Source organism: Onychomys torridus, chromosome X (assembly GCF_903995425.1).
Source record: "Onychomys torridus chromosome X, mOncTor1.1, whole genome shotgun sequence".
In the NCBI taxonomy this organism is placed as follows: Eukaryota; Metazoa; Chordata; class Mammalia; order Rodentia; family Cricetidae; genus Onychomys; species Onychomys torridus.
The window spans coordinates 112,232,758-112,252,467 of NC_050466.1; the positions used below are offsets into that span (position 1 = coordinate 112,232,758).

Sequence of the window (19,710 nt, forward strand, 5' to 3'; positions counted from 1 at the left end):
ATGTTGCTTCTCATGGCGGTGGCTGGCGGTGTCTCCCTCCAGCCTTCTACTTCCCAGAATTCTCTACTCTCTTGTCCCGCCTATACTTCCTGCCTGGCCACTGGCCAATCAGAATTTTATTTACACAGAGCAATATCCACAGCACTTGTATGGTTGATACAAGGTAATTTAAAACATAGTTTTTGTTCTCATACACACACACAGACATAGACACACAGTCAGCTAGATTTCCTCTATTTTTTTTTTTTTTTATATAGCAACTTTCTGAGAACTTTTCTTTGGTGATTATGTCTCCTGTTAAATTTGTCTATCACATTTGATTTCTTGAGTATCAGTGGTCCTTGGCAAGCATGGACCAAAGGGTAATGTGTGTTTGTGTGTGTGTGTGTGTGTGTGTGTGTGTGTGTGTGTGTGTGTGTTCGTTATTGAGATAAATGGATGGCTTTGCTAGGAGTGTATAATGCATATCTATAGTTTTTAATATTTTTTCTTGTCACTGCTTAGCTAGGTAGAAATATAGATCATGAATACATGTGAAATATATACAAAATTATGGTGTCTCAAGTGTTTATAGTGAACTATCAAAACACTATTTGGTGTTAGACATTAATTGCATTAATCACTTTTGAAGTACTTAAGCAATAATTTATCCATCCTCACAGCGAATGTTCTTTCTAACAGGAGGATATGAACCTTAATGAAGAAAAGAAGGCTCCTTTACGAAACAAGGATTTTGCCACCAAACGTGAGATGGTTGTTCAGTATATTTCTGCTACTGCAAAATCTGTAAGTAGGGACACTTGCAGGCACCAACAGAATCAGCTTAGCTGTTTCCCTAAAACTTAGCAAACCTCAGGTCTTTAAACTCCTGCATCAGTGCACTCATATTGCCAATTAAGGAAATGACATATGTATACTTTTATATATTTTGCATATACATCTCAGTACTGAACTGTTTATTAGACGTGAGAGATTCATTATTATAAACAAGAGATCAATATGAGAGTCTCTTGACAGAATTCTGTGCATTTGAGGGCAGAGGTTTTATGCAGTCACTGAAAATTGGCACACACCAGGAACTTTAATCAAATCTGTATGAAGTTCAAAACTTAAACATATGTTTCATTGAAAGAATTTATTGTCAACAAGAACAACTCAACTGCTTTAATAGAATTGATTTTTTTCTTGATACACTTTTAAGGCTCTTTAAAAAGTAGCCTTCAAATTTTGAATTTTTTTGTAGGAAAAATGTATTTTTTATAATACAAAATATATCTCTTGTATTTCTGAAAAGGATTTTACATATCCAGATTTCATAAGATCACTATGCATATTTGTATATATATGTGTGTGTATGTATGTTCATACATACACATACATAATTTATATGTAGGTATGAATATATTATATATCTTTATTTGTACACTTATACTTAAAACAAAGTATTTTCCATTTAAATCATTGACCACTGAAGAAAATGTCTTTCATTGTAAAAGTATATTCTAACATTATTTGGCATTGTCATTCATACTTTTTAGTACACTGCTTCAGTAGCAGCTACTGGATTTTGTAATTGTATTGATTCTATATTGTACTTTAGGCAAGCTAAATCTGAATGCTCAACTGTTTAAATATAATGCATTGCAGCTCTGCCAGAGCAGAGCAACAACATGTTTTTTAATTTGGTTCTGGTATCCAAGGGCAGAAATATGTTTCAAGTGATAAGTGAATTTGCCATGAGCATCGTTTTCAATAGAATTAGGTGATGCATAGGGTTTTTACTTTGAAATTCTGATGAATCTCTTCTCATTTTTGCACTCAAGTTATTGTTCCCAGTAAAATGCTTTAGGAAATGTAGGACATATATTCAGTGTTATTTTTCTAATGTTTAAAGGCAAGCATACTAGCAAATCTATATGACTAGATCTGAGTACAAAGTAGAGATAATATATGACTAATCATGTGGTGCTTTAATGATAATTTGTTAGCGTCTTTGGCTCATTTGTTGGTGGTGTTTGGGTATGTGGGACTGACTATAATGAAGATTATATGAGGTTCTCATTCCTTGACCTTTGGATAATTACTTACTATCTATGCACAGCATATTTTAATTTATGTTCATACGGTGTTCTCTTCAACCTGTTAAAGAAATGTACACCTTTAATTCTTATGCTCATTTTTGCATTGAAATGAAAAACAGTTGGCTGAAGCTCCAGCTTAGCATGAAGTGCACCTGTGTAACCTATTAAGGCTCTGGATTCCATCTAGAACTGGAGAGAGAATGGGAGACGATACTGAAAGGTGGAGGAAGGGAAGAGGCTAGATAGGAGCTTATTTTAACTGCTTTAGTCAAATGATAGAAATGAGTGTTTTGTATAAGACATAAAATTTTCCATTTTAACTAGCCACAAAATTAGTCCTACTGACTGGATGGCCCTTATTTTTCTTATTTAGCATACTTGTTAGCTCTTCTTCTTTCACAAGAGTGCCATGATTTATTTTTTTGCTATTAGTTTTCATGGGCCAAATATTTTGATGGATGAGAGCCTGTTGACAAGCAATGTTTTGAAGCTTTCTCACCTTGGAGAGACATTAATTAGTACTGTTTTCTATCATTAAAAATATGAAAATTGTTTATGTATTTTTCCCTTTCAAAGATAAGAGGGATGTCATTCAATGAATAACAACATTCAATATGAAACAATGCTTTTACCTGTTCATTATTAGAACAGTCAATTTTGCACCAATTATCACTGAATGTGTGGCTCTTGGCTTGTATGTTCCTGCCCTGCTGTCTAGTTTTCAGTAGGTGTTAAATATGCTTTGCCTGCCTACCTTGTGTATTTTTACTCTTTTTCATTATATTCATATACTCATTAAAGATGTTTCCTCATTTAATGCAGATATGATGAAACCTATCATGTTATAAAAAAGGCTTTGTAGGTAATCAAAGATCTCATCTAAAAGGAGAACCAGTATTAAGGTGCAAAAATGTTACATAGTTGCATTTAAAATATGGGAGGACTATAGTTAAATTTTAATGTAAAATTTTGTTTTCTCTTTAACTAACTCCATTGTTCTTTCACATGGAATTTTAACAGTGAAGAAGTGAGCTCAGTGAGGAATAGCCATGTTCCTGGGAAAAGGAATAGATAATGAAGCAACATACAGACATGTGTCAGAACCTGTTTCTAAAACAAGAAGTTTTGTGTTGCATCATTAATTTTATTTCAGTTAGTATTGGATAAGGGGATATTAAGGAAACCACAAGTTGATATTGTAAAACTATTGTTTGCTCATCCCCACACATTTAATGTAAAGTCCTATAATAGAGACTTGTGTGTACAAAAGTAATAGTAGATTGAGTAACTCAGTGTTGAGTGAACTTTAAATAGGTATGTGGAGAACCTAATGTGTCTTTATTACTCTTGGAGCCAAATGCTTGTTATTGTATGAGGTGCGGTTCTAGGCCTGACCTGAGGGAGTTGGCCTGTATGAATTCTTTAGTTATAAATAACAAAGAAGATTTTATAGTTTCAAAGTGCCATTGCAGAACTGGGAAAACAAAGTGTTGGTATTGTTAAAGCTGCCCTACTGATCCATAATCCAGAAAGAGGCACACTGTGCTAGTGATTGAGAGAAGATATTGCATACACCTAACAGTATATGTGGACATTCATTAGGAAACATTATTCACCAGAGCCCTAACATTAGTGAACTGCATATCATTGTCCTTAATGACAATCTGAAGAAAGAAGTTTACTTCTAAATTTATATACAACCTTTGAAATTGAGATTTTAGAACTCAGATTGTACTTTTGACAACATGTGAGGCATTGAGAGGTATAATTGCTTCCCCAAACCCCTTCAATAGTATATAATCCAAAATAGTTAGATCAATTATATGTACAGATTTGTAGAGTTAACCAGTAAAAGAAGTAGTTGAAAGTTGTAGTATACATGTCAATATGCATGTGTTTATCATGGCTTTGTTGTTGCCATTATCAGATAATTTTTCCTCAGGTCCTTTTCATCTATGGGTTGGATAATGTGAAACAGTGGAGCCTAGATATGACCAAACTATTTTCTTCTTGCTTCTCTTGACTAATCAATCTAATATATTTCTGCATGTACTTTAGCTAAATGAAATAATTTTGTAATCTGAATGAATCATTAAAACAGGCCTTCACTGGGCCACATTTTAGTTGTTTTAATGACTATGAACCATCTTAATTGTTAACACAAGCTCTCATTCTTTCTTCTTGGTCTCATGTCTGTACTAAAGAAACAAGGGACAAATATAACCTCTGTCTTCTTTGGTGGGAGGAAATAATTTAGGTCAATAGCATATCTTTCATTTCAGAGGACTGTTAGTGGCACCAAAGAAGCTTTTATCCATCTAAATAATCACTGCCTGTAAACAGTGTGTTGAATGAATTGTTAAGGAAATTGCTTCTCTATTTGGAGACTCGTGGATTCCTCTGAAATGATTTACTTGGAAGCCACCATTATCTTTTTCTAGCTTTTAATATATTACTCAGCTGAGGATACTTGGCTTTCAATTTAATTTGATGTTTTTTTTAAAAGCACTAGCTGAAAAATACAACACATATTAATAATAACTGTTGTCACATGAATAGTTTTGAATGGTGAATTAGCTCTTTTTGGTACACTGCTTGATATTCAAGTGTGGTAATCTGATAACAGTGACTTGACTTACATTTGGATTTTTAAGATTATGTTTATGTTAAGAGGTTCCTCTTGTTTTCTTAAACACAGTCCTGCCTGTCAAAAATTGTGTCATCTCTTGAAATTTCTGAACTGTTTCCTCCATATTAATATGTGCATTTTTTATTGATAAAGAGTATTGTTTGTTCTCACATCATTTAGAAAACTCTGATTTCATACTTGGAACAGTAGGATGACCTAGAAAGTAACAATAATGACAAATTTGTCCTGTAATTTAAATGTATAAGTTAAAATGATATTGTGCATTTAAAATTTATAACAATATTAAATATTCAGCTTTCAACTAAAGTTCATTTCTGAACATGATGCATGACTTTAAATGCAACATTTGTATTTTAAGATAACTTATTCTGACCTTAACACTATATTTGCCATAGTTAGGAAAGAAAACAAGAGCAGTATTTAGAAAAAAAATTTATACTGATAATTTCTTTGAGGGACTGTGAATAGGTAAAATATCTGAGTGTATATTACAGTTACATTTTATATTTATATTGTAATGCATGAAAAAACCATTTGAGTACAGAATTTAAAAATTTCCAAATCATCATGATTGTTTCTCCCTATGTGTAGATTATACATTTTGAAATGGCACACATTAATATTGGTATTTTGTTTTCACCTCAAGATCTAAATCATTAAATGTGTTACTAGAGTAGGCAAGTGACTAATTTACTAAACACTTACCTTCTGTCAAAGCTTCTGATGACTAATATTCTTGCTGTCTGTTTGTTTTTCCCACTCCAACCATTCTCCGTTGACCATGCATGCAGATAGTTGGAAGTAAAGTGACGGTAAGTACAGACGATGTGTTTCACCCTTAGTATGAAGTTTGTGAGTTTTGCATGCAATAATTAATGTTTGTTTTTTTTGTTCTCTGTATATTTTTCCAAAGTGTTAAGGTAAATATTGAAATCAAGTGACTAAAATTTAGCTAGGTTAAGTACTTTCTTACAGTTTTAGAATATGTTTTAGAACTAGAATATGCCTGTGTTTTCTTAGAGTTTTTTCTTTTTCTGCATTTTTCCCTTGGAGAATTATGTCTGTCATTTTACATAACTTGGGTGAGACTGTGTGCTGTATGTCAGTTTCTCAGGATCAGTGTGTGTGTGTGTGTGTGTGTGTGTGTGTGTGTGTGTGAGTATTTTTAAAGAATTGGCCTTCTGTTTACACAAATTTTTATTATAATGTCTTACTTTGATTTTGGTGTCATTGGTGTGTGTGTGTGTGTGTGTGTGTGTGTGTGTGTGTGTGTGTGTGTCTGTGTGTGTATCTGTGCACACGTGTGCATATCAACCCATGCTTTGTAGTTTGGAGGCCTGAAGACCTGGTTTTGTTGTATGGTATATTTTGGCTCTGACCTTCGGTGAGTAATTTTTCCCTGGACATCAGAAATTAAGTAGATAAGTTAAATTTATCAGCTTATTTTTTAATGTTCATTTTGGTGCTACCATTTAAAGATTTTACATTCACAGTATTGCAGTTTCTAATATACCTATGTAACAAGCTGGACATTACCAGCATTGTATTTCAGAGCTGTTTGTAATTACTTTGTCTCTTCAGTATATATCATTTATTTGGAGAATAGAGTATGAAGCATCTTTTAAATCACAGAAAAATTATGTATTTAGAATAGTGGATGTGTTAAATATTAACTTTGCCTTTCAAAATTCCTTACTTATTCCCTTTTTTCCTCCCTCTACATGGGAGATGTTACATGTGGTTATCAGGAACATGTTACTGTCCTCTGTAAAAGCTTCGAAAGGCTCCCAATTTCCCGTTATAATCTCATCTCTACTTCCTTAAAATGTTGTATTTATGTGGGTGTGTATGTGTACATGTGTCTGTTTTCTCCTTCCACCATCTGCATTTAACTCAGATTGTCAGGCCACTGAGCCATCTCTCTGATCTAATGCCTGATTTTAAAAACGTCATCTTTAGCTATGTTCCTGTCTTTATCCTGATAGGAACTCTTAATAGTTCCTAAAGACATTTTTCTTGAATCCTTCTAAATCAAGCATATACCAGCTTTTAACTAGAATACTCTTTTCTTCTTTGGTGGTCCAGCAAGTACCTAAGTATCCATCTTGATTAACTTTCATGTTGCAGGAAGAAGCTGTCCCATGTAAGTCCTTCCATCTCCTAGCTCTATGTTTTTAACATTTTGGAATAAAGCTCTCACTTGTCTTCTTTTGTAAATCAACAAAACTGTCTTTGTAGCTTGCATTGACCTACAGAGAGTAAACTGTAGGAATCCCTTCTACAGGAAATGAAGAAGGTTTAATATAAGTTGTGGTGGGAGGGATGCATTATGGATGTTTTGTCCTTATTTTACCTTTTGTTTTTGCAGCTACAGAGAGATATAAACATACAGTATTTAAAATCACTCCAGTTAAAAGACAGCTTCAAAGGACTTATGTGTCATGAGCACATTAATTTTCAAAAGATGGGAGGACTGTTTTTGCTGGTAAAATAGGCAGGTAGAAATTTCATAGAGGTTCTATAGACAGTAGACTTCTCAAATAATACATTGAACTATTGTGGTTACTTAGAGAAAGGGCCAGAATGCAATTGGGAAGATGCACTATACAGTGAAGTAGGTCTGCATGGCCTTTTCACTTTTGTCTCTCTAACACTGATTGCAAGCCGAAATAATAATAGTTGAGGCCCTGCTGCTGATTTTCTTTTTACTATTGCTGTTGGTTTTCATTTTTCATATTTATAAAGTTTCTTTTGAGAAGCAAACCTGAAAGCTGCGTGTTATTGGGACATGGCTACAGCTTCATCCCCAGGTCATACTGATTCTGGCTTTGTGAATAGTCTACCCATACTCACTCTGCAGTTTTTACATGAAGCGTTTCTTAATTGTGATCCACAAACCACCTCCCATTTCCACCTCTCCTGCAGCTTTCTTTTACACATGTTTCTATTTGGTAGTTCCTAATACTTAATATATTTCCTAAGGGTTTTTTAAAAATGACATTCCTATTTTACTTTATAGTAATTTACATATTTGAACAGTAGTCTCTATCATTATTTGGGTTAGTCTTTCTGTGTCCATAGGACACATTCTATATTTTGTAGAAGTCATATGTTCATAACCAAGAGAGTTGAGTTTCAGACTGTGTTGCATAGGGCCTGTAAGATCTTGAGTAATTTGCAGACCGTATATGAGCCTCAGACTTTCCAATGTGAAATGAAAATACTAAGTTCAAAATAGGTTTCAGTAGAGTATTTGTATTTAATATACTCAAAATATAAATAAACACTTCAATCAGATGTCCAGTTTATCCTTTTATTAACTATAATATTTATGTAAGCATGATTTGGAAAATATAAAGCATAGCAATTACATTGTAAACTGAAATTAAGACCACGAAGTATCTTTTTTTCTAAGTATAGTATGCTGTTTGTAGGTTTAAAGGTAGAAATACAATTATTTCTGGATCAAGAATTGTGGGAAGGCTGGGCAAGTGGTGCACACCTTTAATCCCAGCACTTGGGAGGCAGAGACAGGCAGATCTCTGTGACTTTTAGGGCACCCTGGTATATAGTATGATTTTCAGGACATCCAGGACTGTTATATAGTGAAACCCTGTCTCAGAAAACAAAACAAAACAAAAGGTGGGAAGGATTTTGTTTAATGTTAGAAGAAGGCATTGCCCATTTATTGGAAGCTGTGTGTTATTTGGTGTGGGTTATTGCTGGGCTTTGAGAAATAAGTAAACAGCAGCATTATCAACAACAAAAATAGTAACCTCCTATGTGGTCTCAAGTTAATACTGACACATTTATTTTAAAGAGTCACTAAAAGAGTTGAAGATTTTTTATAGCTTCTGTGTATAAAGTGAAACTGATAAAATGCCTTCCATTACCTATATGAAAATTTGGAGTCAGATAGAGATAGAACTGAATGATGACTTTTTGGGTGTTTTTAGTTCTAAAAAAGTATGGTAGAACTTTGTGAACCAGAATAGTTTTTATTGTTTAGTAACACATCATATAAAACAGATTTAGAAAATAGTTAAAATGATTGATTTTATTTCATTGTAAGCCAGGAATAGTTTACCCATACTTATAAAAGTAAGCATTCTGGTATAGAGAAAAAAGGAACAATTGACCTGATTATACATTATACTTAAAAAATATAAATATAATGATCAGACCTTACAGGGTTAAACATAAGTCAATTTAATATAGTACATAGTTCAGGTCCTAGGGCAGCAACAGGGGTCTTAGGTTTTTTTTTTTTTTTTTTAACCCATGGAAACAACAGTATTTAAATAACTGACTTTACACTGGACATGGTGGTGAAGGTGTTCAAGTTCAGAACATAGGAGGCACAGACAGGTGAATCTCTGAGTTCAAGGCCAGCATGGTCTACATATTGAGCTTCAGGACAGCCAGAGCGACATAAGAAGATCTTATATCAGAAGAAAAAACAAATGCCTAATTTAGCATGCATTCATTATCTCTAACCATGTAGAGACAGGGTCTCATGTATCCAAGGCTAGCCTAGTACTTCTCATCCTTCTTCAATGACCTCTCACATATTGCCATTACAAGCATACCCTGCCACACCCAATTCCTTCTTTTTTTTTTTTTTTTTTTGGAACCCTGAGTTAATAGGTTATATGCCAGGCAATATTCTTGGTATTATTGCTGGAGCCCCTGACCATAATGCCTGAAATTGCATTCTAATACACACCCATATTCAAAAAAAGGACATAAAGTACATGAAAGTGGAAAAATGAATTTCCTTTCCTGTTTATGCTGAAACTGGTGGGAGAGAGCCAGTCTCATTCTGTCTCCACCTTTTCCATAGCAGTGTTATAACTTAGAAAAAAGATGAAACAAAAGCCTGGAAATGAGCATATAGACCTTGACCTTCAGGCTCCATTTAGGGAATTGGCAGGTTAGTCTTTCTGCTGAATGGACCATTTCCACTCTTCCTTGGCAGGACCTGTAGAAAGCTGGAGCTGAGAACTGCAATTTAAATACACAGTTCCTAATTTCTAGGATTCCTTGTAGTGTTAGCATGATAAACTATACAGGTTGTCCTCATAGAGCTAACATTTTAGTTGGGAAAACAGAGAGTAAGACACATATCAAATATTATGATAGGTCTTGTCAAGTGCTATGGAGGAAGAAATGAAACAAAAAAGAGAAAGATGAGAAAGTGCAGTGATCAGGGGTGTACTCTTTTAAACAGGCAAGCTAGGTGAACAAATGAGAATTCAGTGAAAATGGAGAGAGCCATGCAGATATCTAGGAATGAGCTTTGCAGCCAGAGACCATTGTCAAGTGAAAAGCTGAGGCAGGAACATGCATGGAATGTTTGAAGAATAGAAAGGAGGGTGTGGTGGGTGGGTAGCATGGGATGGGCAAAAGACAGGAAGGGGTATTTAATAACCAATGTCAAGAGCTAGTTACAATGGCTGAAAATACATTTAAATATAGCTAGCAGTCCCCAAACTTGGAAAGGTAAGCTGAGGTCATTTTAGGAGAGCTGTGTGAAAGACTTGTCAGCTGAATCGTCACTGGGGAGCCCTGGACATTTTGAAGGCTTAGAATGACAGAATCAGAGGTTTCTGCTGGGGAGTACTCAACAGCAGTATACATTGGATCGTTAGAGACTGAGGACAGAGAGCTCAACCAAGTGGTTTCTGCAGTGGTATCATGACTCTCAATTGAAGTGTGGTTAGTAGGAACTAAATGGAGGGTATAGAGGAGAGAGTAAGAAGACTGGATATGAACTATACCAGCCTCAACAAATGAATATAAAGGGAAGAAGAGATGTGTGCCTCAATAATGACTGAAATTTCAAGTGAGGCTGATTAAAATGATCCAAGAATTCATACAGAAGTCAAGTACAAGACCAAGTTTGGAGTCCAAGATGATGAGTTCAGTTACATACATAAATCAAGAAGAAATGGCTAAGATCACAAAAGCAGAAGTAAAGTCTGACCATGCAAGGACATTTCTTTAGTTTCATAGCATTAGCAGAGTGATTTTTATAATGGGGCTCACTGTTGCAGATTACTAGTTTTACTATTTAAAATATATTTTCTGTAACTTACTAATGAGAAGAAATCAGTTATCATTTTAATATCTCTCACTACTCAAAACTGAAGCCCAGCTATCCTTACTAAGTCATGAGCACTGTGTGTACATCTCAGTGACTCGGTGGGTTAGCATAGAGAACAGCAATACATATTTCAAAGTCTGGAGTAGTGTCTTTCAGATAGGCAATCTGAAATGATTAGAAACTCCTACTTTTTACCTTTTGTAATCTTTCTAAATAATCTCAGTCCAAAGGACAAGCTCATCATAGCAAGCTCAAGTGTTACTTTTACCCCTAATCGGAATGTGAGAATTGTCTTCACTAATTGAGTGATTTAAAGGTTTTTGTTCCAAAAGAGAGCCTGATAGGTTTCTAGGATCAGGATGATGAAGAAAGTAATGCAAAGTAGTCATAGGCATTCAAGGCCAAGCTTGCACCACAGTTTGAGACCCTGTCAAGAGAGCGAGAGAGACATTGAGATTGAGAATGAGTGATTGCTTTATGGCCAGTTTCTAAGTTCAAATTGTTCTTGCTGTGTACCTGACTGTAAACCATCTATTACTAGCAGTATCCATAAAATACCACTAAGCATGGCAGTATGTTTTTGTGTGCTATTGAGCTGTTATTCTATTATTAAATTGAATTTTTATTAGTTTATTAACAGTATAATATTGTATTGATTGCTTCATATTGATATTATACCTGTGTCATACCAATTATTTTAATATATCCTGTGAAGAAAGATTAAATCTTCCTATTCTATTTTCCCCCTCTCTATAATTGGGTAGTCCAGAAGGGGGAGACAAAACATTGATTATTGGAGTTTGAAGTAGTTGCTTCATGATGATAAAACATTGCTTTTTCATACTCCAAGTTGATTGTGTTTTTCTAACAGATTTAGACATTGTAGAATAGTTGCTACTGTAAAAGATTTAGTTTTGATGGTGGTAACAATCTTATTAAAAGTCTAAATTCAATCAGAATAAAAATAATCAATGCTATTATTTTTAACTATAAAGTAGAAAAACTCATTTGTTAGTAAGAGGAAAGAAGACCCGAGACTATTGAATGGTGGCACATAATAAGTGATCTTTTAAAGAACTGCACAAACACTATTAAAGTACTCATTTTAGTCTTTGCTAATTTTACATTCATTACTGCAATGACTAGCTACTTTCTGCTTTTCTAATGCTTTAACAATATGCAAGCTGGCTTGTGTATTAAATTTGTTTTAGATAAGGATAGAGAGAGTCTGGGGACTTGGCTCAGTGATAAAACACTTGCCTAGCTGAATTACAAAACAAAACCCAAAATATCAAGACAAGGCTATCTACATGTATTTTGAAAGATTACTCACTGCTTAAATCTATTGAAACCATTTTGAGTCTATTCTTATCATGGAGGAGCTCCTGCATCCTCAGGGATAAAATCCGTCTCAGCAAGTGTTGTTTTGTGGGCCCAAATGATTGAGCAAGAATGATCTTTGTGCTTTTGGAGTAGTCATTTGCAAATTGACAACATTGATGCATGTAAACAGATGTTACTATGCAACTTCAATGGGAAGAAAAAATACAAAATTACTGCTGCATTAGGGACCAAAAATACACACTAGAAACAATTCCATTTCTATCATTGGCCTGTAATTTTTGAAGCCATTTTTTCTATGCTGAAAGAGATGAAATATTGTCCCTTTGAGTTTTATAACATCCATGTTCACCTATCTTATGCACTCTTGCCTTTTATAATTTATTTCAATTAAATATTAGCTTTGTTTAATTAATATTTAATTAAAATGCTTATAAGCTCGCAGAGGGCAAGGACCATGTCTTAGTATGCCTTAGACATTTTCAAATACACTAGACTGTAACAGTAATAAAATAATTAATATCTCTCTGTTCAATCACTACATTCTTATAACTCCATTGAAGTTGAAATGCATATAAACTGAAACCAGAAGACTGCTAGTTTTTTTATAATGTGTCTCAAAAACAGCCCCCTTTCTTTGGAGATGAAGCTCAACATCATGAAGGTCTTTTTTTCCCTTTAGAATAAAAATAAAAAAAAAAATTAACTATCTATCTTCTTGATAACTTTTCTGCTACACTGAGTTGCTCATTATCACCCATGAACTTTCCAGGATACTTATAGGCTTAAGTGGCCATTCAGCTTCTTCTAATTCAAGTTCTCCTGTTTGAGCTGTCATTTTTTTTAACTGTTGTTTCTCTTTCTTTCTTTTTCTTTCGTAGGGTTGCAGTCTATAGATTGGGGCCTCAGAATTTTTAAGTACTCCTTTATAATCCACCCTGTCTCAATGTTCTTTTTCTTATTTTACTCAGGGTGTAGACGTGTCCATGCAAGTGCTCTCTTTCCTCAGTTTAGATGTGGGTGAGGAATATTGAGAAGGGTCCACCCTCATTCTTGTTCTGTTATCCAGCATTCTCTGAAAACATCTCTTCATCACAGCGGCTAAAGGCATCCTGATTGTTCCCTTAGAATTTTCCTGTGATTGTGTTTGCTCACAGAATAATGTACATAGTGAATCATACTTACAGGAAACCTACCATACAAAACGAATGCTTAATGCAGAAATTATAACATTTGAACAAAGGGATGTCTAATTATTTTGTTTCTGTTACAGCCTAGAGTATTTAAAGTATGTCGAATGCAGACTAAGACATGACTCTTGTCTTCTCAGAGTTTATCAGCATCTTGTTTAAATATTACAAATTAAACAAAGTTGATGTTTAGCAGAACAAATTATAGCTCTTAGACTTTGAAGACCTGTTGTTGTCAGGGATTTACTTTTTAATGCCTGAGTGACTTGGGGTAAAGGGCTAACCTTTCTTTAGCCCACATCACTCTCTCTATATATATATATTTTTTTTTTCTATACTGATAGAGTTTTGAAACACTTGTAAACTGTCAATCATGCTCCATATTAAGCCATTACAGTAATAACCAGTTAAAGAGATAATTCTTATGGTAGTTCCTAATACATATTCCAAAAAAAATGTGTTGAACTACAAGTGCTGGCTAATAATGCATTTATGCATTTGTTTCATTACTTAGTGTCTTCTTTAGAAGCCAATTATGCTTTTATCCTTTGTAAAATCTCACATTTTTGACAGTGCTCTTAGGCTAAAGATTATGTTTACTGTCGCTTCTTTATGAAAAGACATAAGCAACTATGGGTGTCATCCCTACTATTGCATTTAAATATGAATTTTAATTTATTTAATGCATTTAAACTGTGCAGCCATAGCATCGTTTGTACACTTAGTCTGAACTCCTTCCTTATACATACTGAAAAATTAGGGGTTTACTAACTTTCTAAAACTGAAGTCAGGAAAACTGAGCAATGACAAAGTTTCTGACATAGTAATTTCAGACTTCTGGTGGTAGATAAGAATTTGCCTTCTTTTAAAAAGGAGCATAAGTATAAAAAGCCCCAACTTCTTTTAAATACCCGATTTAAAAGAAGACTTCAGAATTTCCCCTCTCTTCTTTGTAAGGGCAATACAATTGTGATGAGAAAAAGGGATCCAGGAAGAGAGGAGAAATGCACGAAGGAAGTGAAAAAACAAAACTTGCATATATGTACAAAAATGTAGTAAAGAAAGGGAATTGTAATTGAGGAAATGCCCCATCAGATTGGCCTGTAGGGCATTTTCTTAATTAATAATTGATGTCCAAGGGCCCTGTCCACTATGAGTAGTGCCATCCTTGTACTGGTAGTCCCGGGTTCTATAAGAAAGCAGGGTAAGTAAGCCATGGAAAGCAAAATAGTAAGAAGTACTCCTCCATGACCTCTGTATGGGTTCCTGTCTCCAGGTTCCTGCCTTGCCTTTCTGCTGTGATGATAGCTATAACCTTTAAGAGGAGATAATCCCTTTCTTCCTGAAATTGCTTTTGGTCCTGCTGTTTATCACAACAGAAAGCAAACTGGAATACGAATTAAAAATGACCCACAATCCTCTACCCCATACATAAAGTGCTATTAATATTTTGGTAAGTATATATGCAGTCATTTTTTTGCTGCATGTTTGTTATTAAAATTGTTTATACTAATTTTTATCAATACACTTTCCTTTCAGAAATGCATATTTGCTTTATAATGATGTACACTGATAGATAGTTCTGGTAGCTTAAATATTTGATAACAAAGCAGTATTGTAATAAACCCAGGCACCCTCAAGTCCATTAATTACAGTTTCTGAAAACTCAATATCTAGAAGCAATTTTCACCTTGTGTGGTTGTGACATGATTTTATCTTTAGAAAAGTTGAGGATGTGAATAGCTATGGTCCATTTTTTAATGTATTTCCCTGTATAATTTGAGAAACCTGATGAAAAATAGCTATACTATCTAGCCTATTGTTGCATTAAAATAATATACACATCACCATTAAGATGTGAAACAATGCTTAGTATTTATTTTCTCCAATTGATAGTTATTTATAATGAAAAAAATATGGACAAAGCTCAAGCGATTTGGAGACAAATCTAGAGGTATGGGGTCAGTAAGTAGTAGCAGAAATGATCAAAGAGTTTGACAGAATTTGGCAAGCCCTGCTTTTCCTTATTTATGGGGAGGGCACTGCTGAATTACTGTTCCAAATGAAGCAAGGTTTTCATTTGGAAAAATTACTTGTATTAAACAGATGACTAGGCTGAAATAGCTGCTAAAACAATTTCATGCTTTTGTTTTTAATGTAGTCCAATTATAAAATGTCACGTCAGATTGTGTGTGAGTACACAAGTGCGTAATTCTAATTTTATTTTTGAGTTATCACATTTCAGGAAGTTGATTAAAATCACCCAAAATATTATCTAAGCTTTTTGTGTATAACAAATGAACCATTTTTAAAATGAGTTAAATGAGATTAGAATTTTGGCAGATAATGCTTTGATTAAATGAATTGATTGATAATTCTATAGTTTCTCGTTTTGTCCATTTAGTGAATATGTAAGGAACTCTGCCAAATTTTCTTATTTGCTCTAAGGTTTCCAGAGTCACTGTAATGTTAGAATGCATACTCATATAGCTCTCACCCAGACTCTTGTTGAAATATTATATTGTACTATATTTGCTTATTCATTCTTTTTCTTATTTTACTTTTTTCTTTTCTTGGAGTTTTTGTTATTGATTTGTTATGCTTCAGCCTTTCATACATACTTAAAGATGTATCACCAAAGAGCAAAGACCTTCTCCAGCATCAGCAGTGCTTGTAATCAAATTTTAGGGTTTTTTTTTTCCCACTGATGTGATGCTGTTATCCAAGTAGGGCCAATTTTCAAATTTCCCCAGCTATCTTAATATCTTTTATAATTATATTCTTTTTTTTTTTTTCGAGACAGGGTTTCTTGGTGTAGCTTTGCACCTTTCCTGGATTTCGCTCTGTAGAGCAGGCTGGCCTCAAACTCACAAAGATCCGCCTGCCTCTGCCTCCCAAGTTCTGGGATTAAAGGCGTGTGCCACCACCGCCCGGCTATAATAATATTCTTATAATCTAGTTGAAGATCATGTCTATATCTTCCTCATTTTCTTCAATCTTGAAGAGTTTGGATGCATTTGAGAAGTTTTCGTTATTAATTTGAAGAAATCAGGTCAGTTATTTATGCACAATGTTTCCCAGCCTTGATTTGTCTCTTTCTCCATGATGAAATTTAGAGTAAATATTTTTAGCAAGGATGTTACATAGGTGATTCTTGGCTTTAGAGCATTTCATCATGAGACCTATTGGCTGACCCATCATAGAGGTTGAGAAAGTGTCCTTTATATTTGAAATTAATAAGTGATAACTAGGGTAATGTTGTGAGATCACGTAAGCAACCTGTTCCTTAGTAACATTTGTATACTATTCACATCTATGGATGGAATTCCTGCTTCAAGTCAGTTTTTACTTGCTCTGTTAAAGAATGATTTTCTGACTTTGTCTTTATTTCTGCGTTTGTCATATGACATTCTTCTGTGAAATAGGATGTTATTAGCCTACCCTTCCTGTTTGTATTAAAAATCACTATGCTTTCATAAATTCTTCATTTAAATTCATTGGCACAACTTACTGATAGATAGTCTGTGAATGCCATTCAGGTTTTTACTAAAAATAACTTAAAAACAAATAATTGATGTATTTTTAGTTTGTGATGTATATTATCTCTAATCCAGGGACCTTTCTGTTTTTCCTCTATAGAAAACGTTAGACAAATACAACACAACTTGATGTACAAAAGACCCAACTTGAAACATTAATTCATTGAAATTATATTTGGAACTTATATTGATCACTGCCAAGTCCTTTTGAATATTTCAAGTATTAAATTCTAATTTTTCCCTGTTTGAGACAAGGTTTCTCTATGTAGTCTGGCTGTCCTTAAATTCACTGTGTTGACCAGAGTGGCCTCAAAGTCACAAAGATCCTCTTGCCTCTGCCTGCCAGATGTTGGGATTAAAGGAGTGTGTCTCCATGCCTGGCTCAATTCTACTTTTAAAACTAGGATTTTATTAAGATTTGTAGTTGGCTTAGAAAACAATCGTTTCGTTTTGACATTTCACATACATACACATACACCCCTTGCTCATCTTTGTCACCGAACACTGTCCTTCCCCATCTGTCATTACTCCTTTGCTGGTTTATTCCTTCCTTCAAATAGTTCCCTGTGTTTGCATCTTGTGTGTGTGTGTGTGTGTGTGTGTGTGTGTTTGCTATTTGTCTATTTGTTAACATATATTCTGCATGAGCGAAAATGTAAAACTTTGCTTCTTGCCACCAAGTACTTTGTAATTTCTTCATTCTAGCCATTTGCAGATGTAAATTCTACAAGTAGCCCCACTCTATACTTATGTTTACAAAAGACACCTCTACTTATATCAAGTTTAGTCCGAAGTTTGGAGTCCTTACTCTGTTTCCTCCATACTGATTGAAAGTTGTCTCCCCACCACTACCATTTCTTTCCTTTCTAATAGAGAACTGTCATCATTGCATCACCCATTCACCTGTCTTATTTTTAAATCCATTCAATTTTTCCTTTTTGGTATCTGTCATGGGTTCTGTCCTTTTGATTATTCTGATCTGAGTAGTTAAGATACAATACTTCTGAAGTTTCATTCACATTTTCCATTTGATTTATATTCATACCATTTTCCTAAAAATACTAGTTCACATTAACCATTAAGAAAACAATTAGAAACTGAACTGAGCGGTGATGGTGTATGCCTTTAATCCCAGCACTCAGGAGGCAGAGCCAGGAGGATCTCTGTGAGTTCGAGGCCAGCCTGGTCTACAAAGTGAGTTCCAGGACAGGTGAAAAGCTACACAGAGAAACCCTTCTCGAAAAACAAAAACAAAAAGAAAGAAAGAAGACAATTACGGACATATAGATAAGTATTTTTTTGTGGATGAAGGTAAACATAAGATAATCCCATTGTGTAATGAATAACCATTAGTAAGTGTAGCTGAAGTTTTCCTGGTCCTGCCTGGCTCCCGCAGCTCCGCAGCTGTTAAGCCCCAAATGAACATACAGAGGCTTATATTAATTATGAACTGTATGGCCTAAAGGCTCAGGCTTCTTGCTAGCTAGCTCTTACATCTTAAATTAACCATTTCTATAAATCTATACTTTACCATGAGGAGATTATAAGCATATATACCAATGCTATCTAATGATCTATAATCCCCATAACTTCAGTATTTCTTTGTGTTAGTCATATATTTAAAAATATTTATTTAGTGCTTGCTGAACATAACAGGTATTTTTATAGATATTGGTAGTATAGCAGGAACCAAAAAGGTGACAAGGCCCCTCAAGTTTAAAGTTTACATAGGCTTGTGATTGTCTAGAATGTTCATGTGTATATTTGTTAGGCAGGTGTCAGTTCCTGTACTCAGAGATAGATGAAGGTGATAGTGTGTGATTTTCTAGTTTTCAATATTATCTTCATAAAAAATAACATTTTATTTGAGAAATATAGTTAGATTAAATTCCTCTAAAGTATTTTATTTCCTGCAAAGGATACAGTATTAAATGACAAATGCATAAAATCAGACCACAGTAAAATCCTAGTAAGCCAAGGGCAAATTCTGCAATATTGACAAAGCATTCAGAAGGTAGACCACTATACAGTGAAGGGGTATGTGTATGCATGTGTGTGTGAGGATCTCCTATGGTGGAGAGAAAAGCCTTGAGTGTCTAAGTTGTGACTAAAATAGGACAAGATGGGAGAAGAATGAGCTGAAGCATGAATACCAGTTTCAGTCTAGTAAGAATTAGGCATTATGTATTTATATGTTACTGGTTACTGATTTGGTGACAAAGTTAAGGCATGTCCAGGCTGGTAACTGATGCTGGAACCCTTTCCTTCTTGGATAGAAATAAAAAAAGAAAAAGAAAAAGAAAAAAAAAAAACAAAAAGCAAAGCAAAACAAAACACATAACTAAGAAGTATTAGAAGAGTAGAGGTTATTGGTGCTAGCAGTGACATCAATGGCATGTAGCTATGTGTCAAAGCCTCAATTTGCATCTGCAAATTGAGGAAGGCATGATCAGTTCTCTAGTGGTCTTCAGAGGTAGTGACTATGATAGTTTAATAGTTGGATGGTTTGCATGTAAAATGTCCTTCAGATGCTTATGTGTGGCTTACTTGGTCCAGCTAGAGGCATTGCTTTTGAATGTTATGGAAGATTTGGGAAGTGGGGCCTAGCTAGAGAAAATGAGTTGCTGAGAAGAGTGGGGTAGGCCTTATGGGTTGTAGCTTGTGCCACATTCTAGCTTGAGGTCTCTGCCTCCTTATCATGGAGCCAGGAGCCTTATGATTTCACCACCATGGACCCAGTCACTTCAGCCTCCTATCTTTCCTGTCCCAATAGATTATACCCTCTCAATCCATGAGCCAAAAT

At 34.5% G+C, this 19,710-nt stretch overlaps 1 protein-coding gene across 4 annotated transcripts in view; it reads left to right on the top strand.

Moving 5' to 3' along the window:
• Positions 1-19,710, top strand: part of Diaph2 (diaphanous related formin 2) — a 747,093-nt gene that overhangs the window by 65,716 nt on the left and 661,667 nt on the right. For 3 of the 4 annotated variants that reach the window (XM_036175402.1, XM_036175404.1, XM_036175405.1), the window contains 2 exons: positions 682-786; positions 5,523-5,543. In XM_036175402.1, the coding sequence (XP_036031295.1) occupies positions 682-786; positions 5,523-5,543 (126 nt within the window). The remainder of the gene's footprint in view (positions 1-681; positions 787-5,522; positions 5,544-19,710) is intronic. The other variant, XM_036175403.1, reaches the window with a different exon arrangement.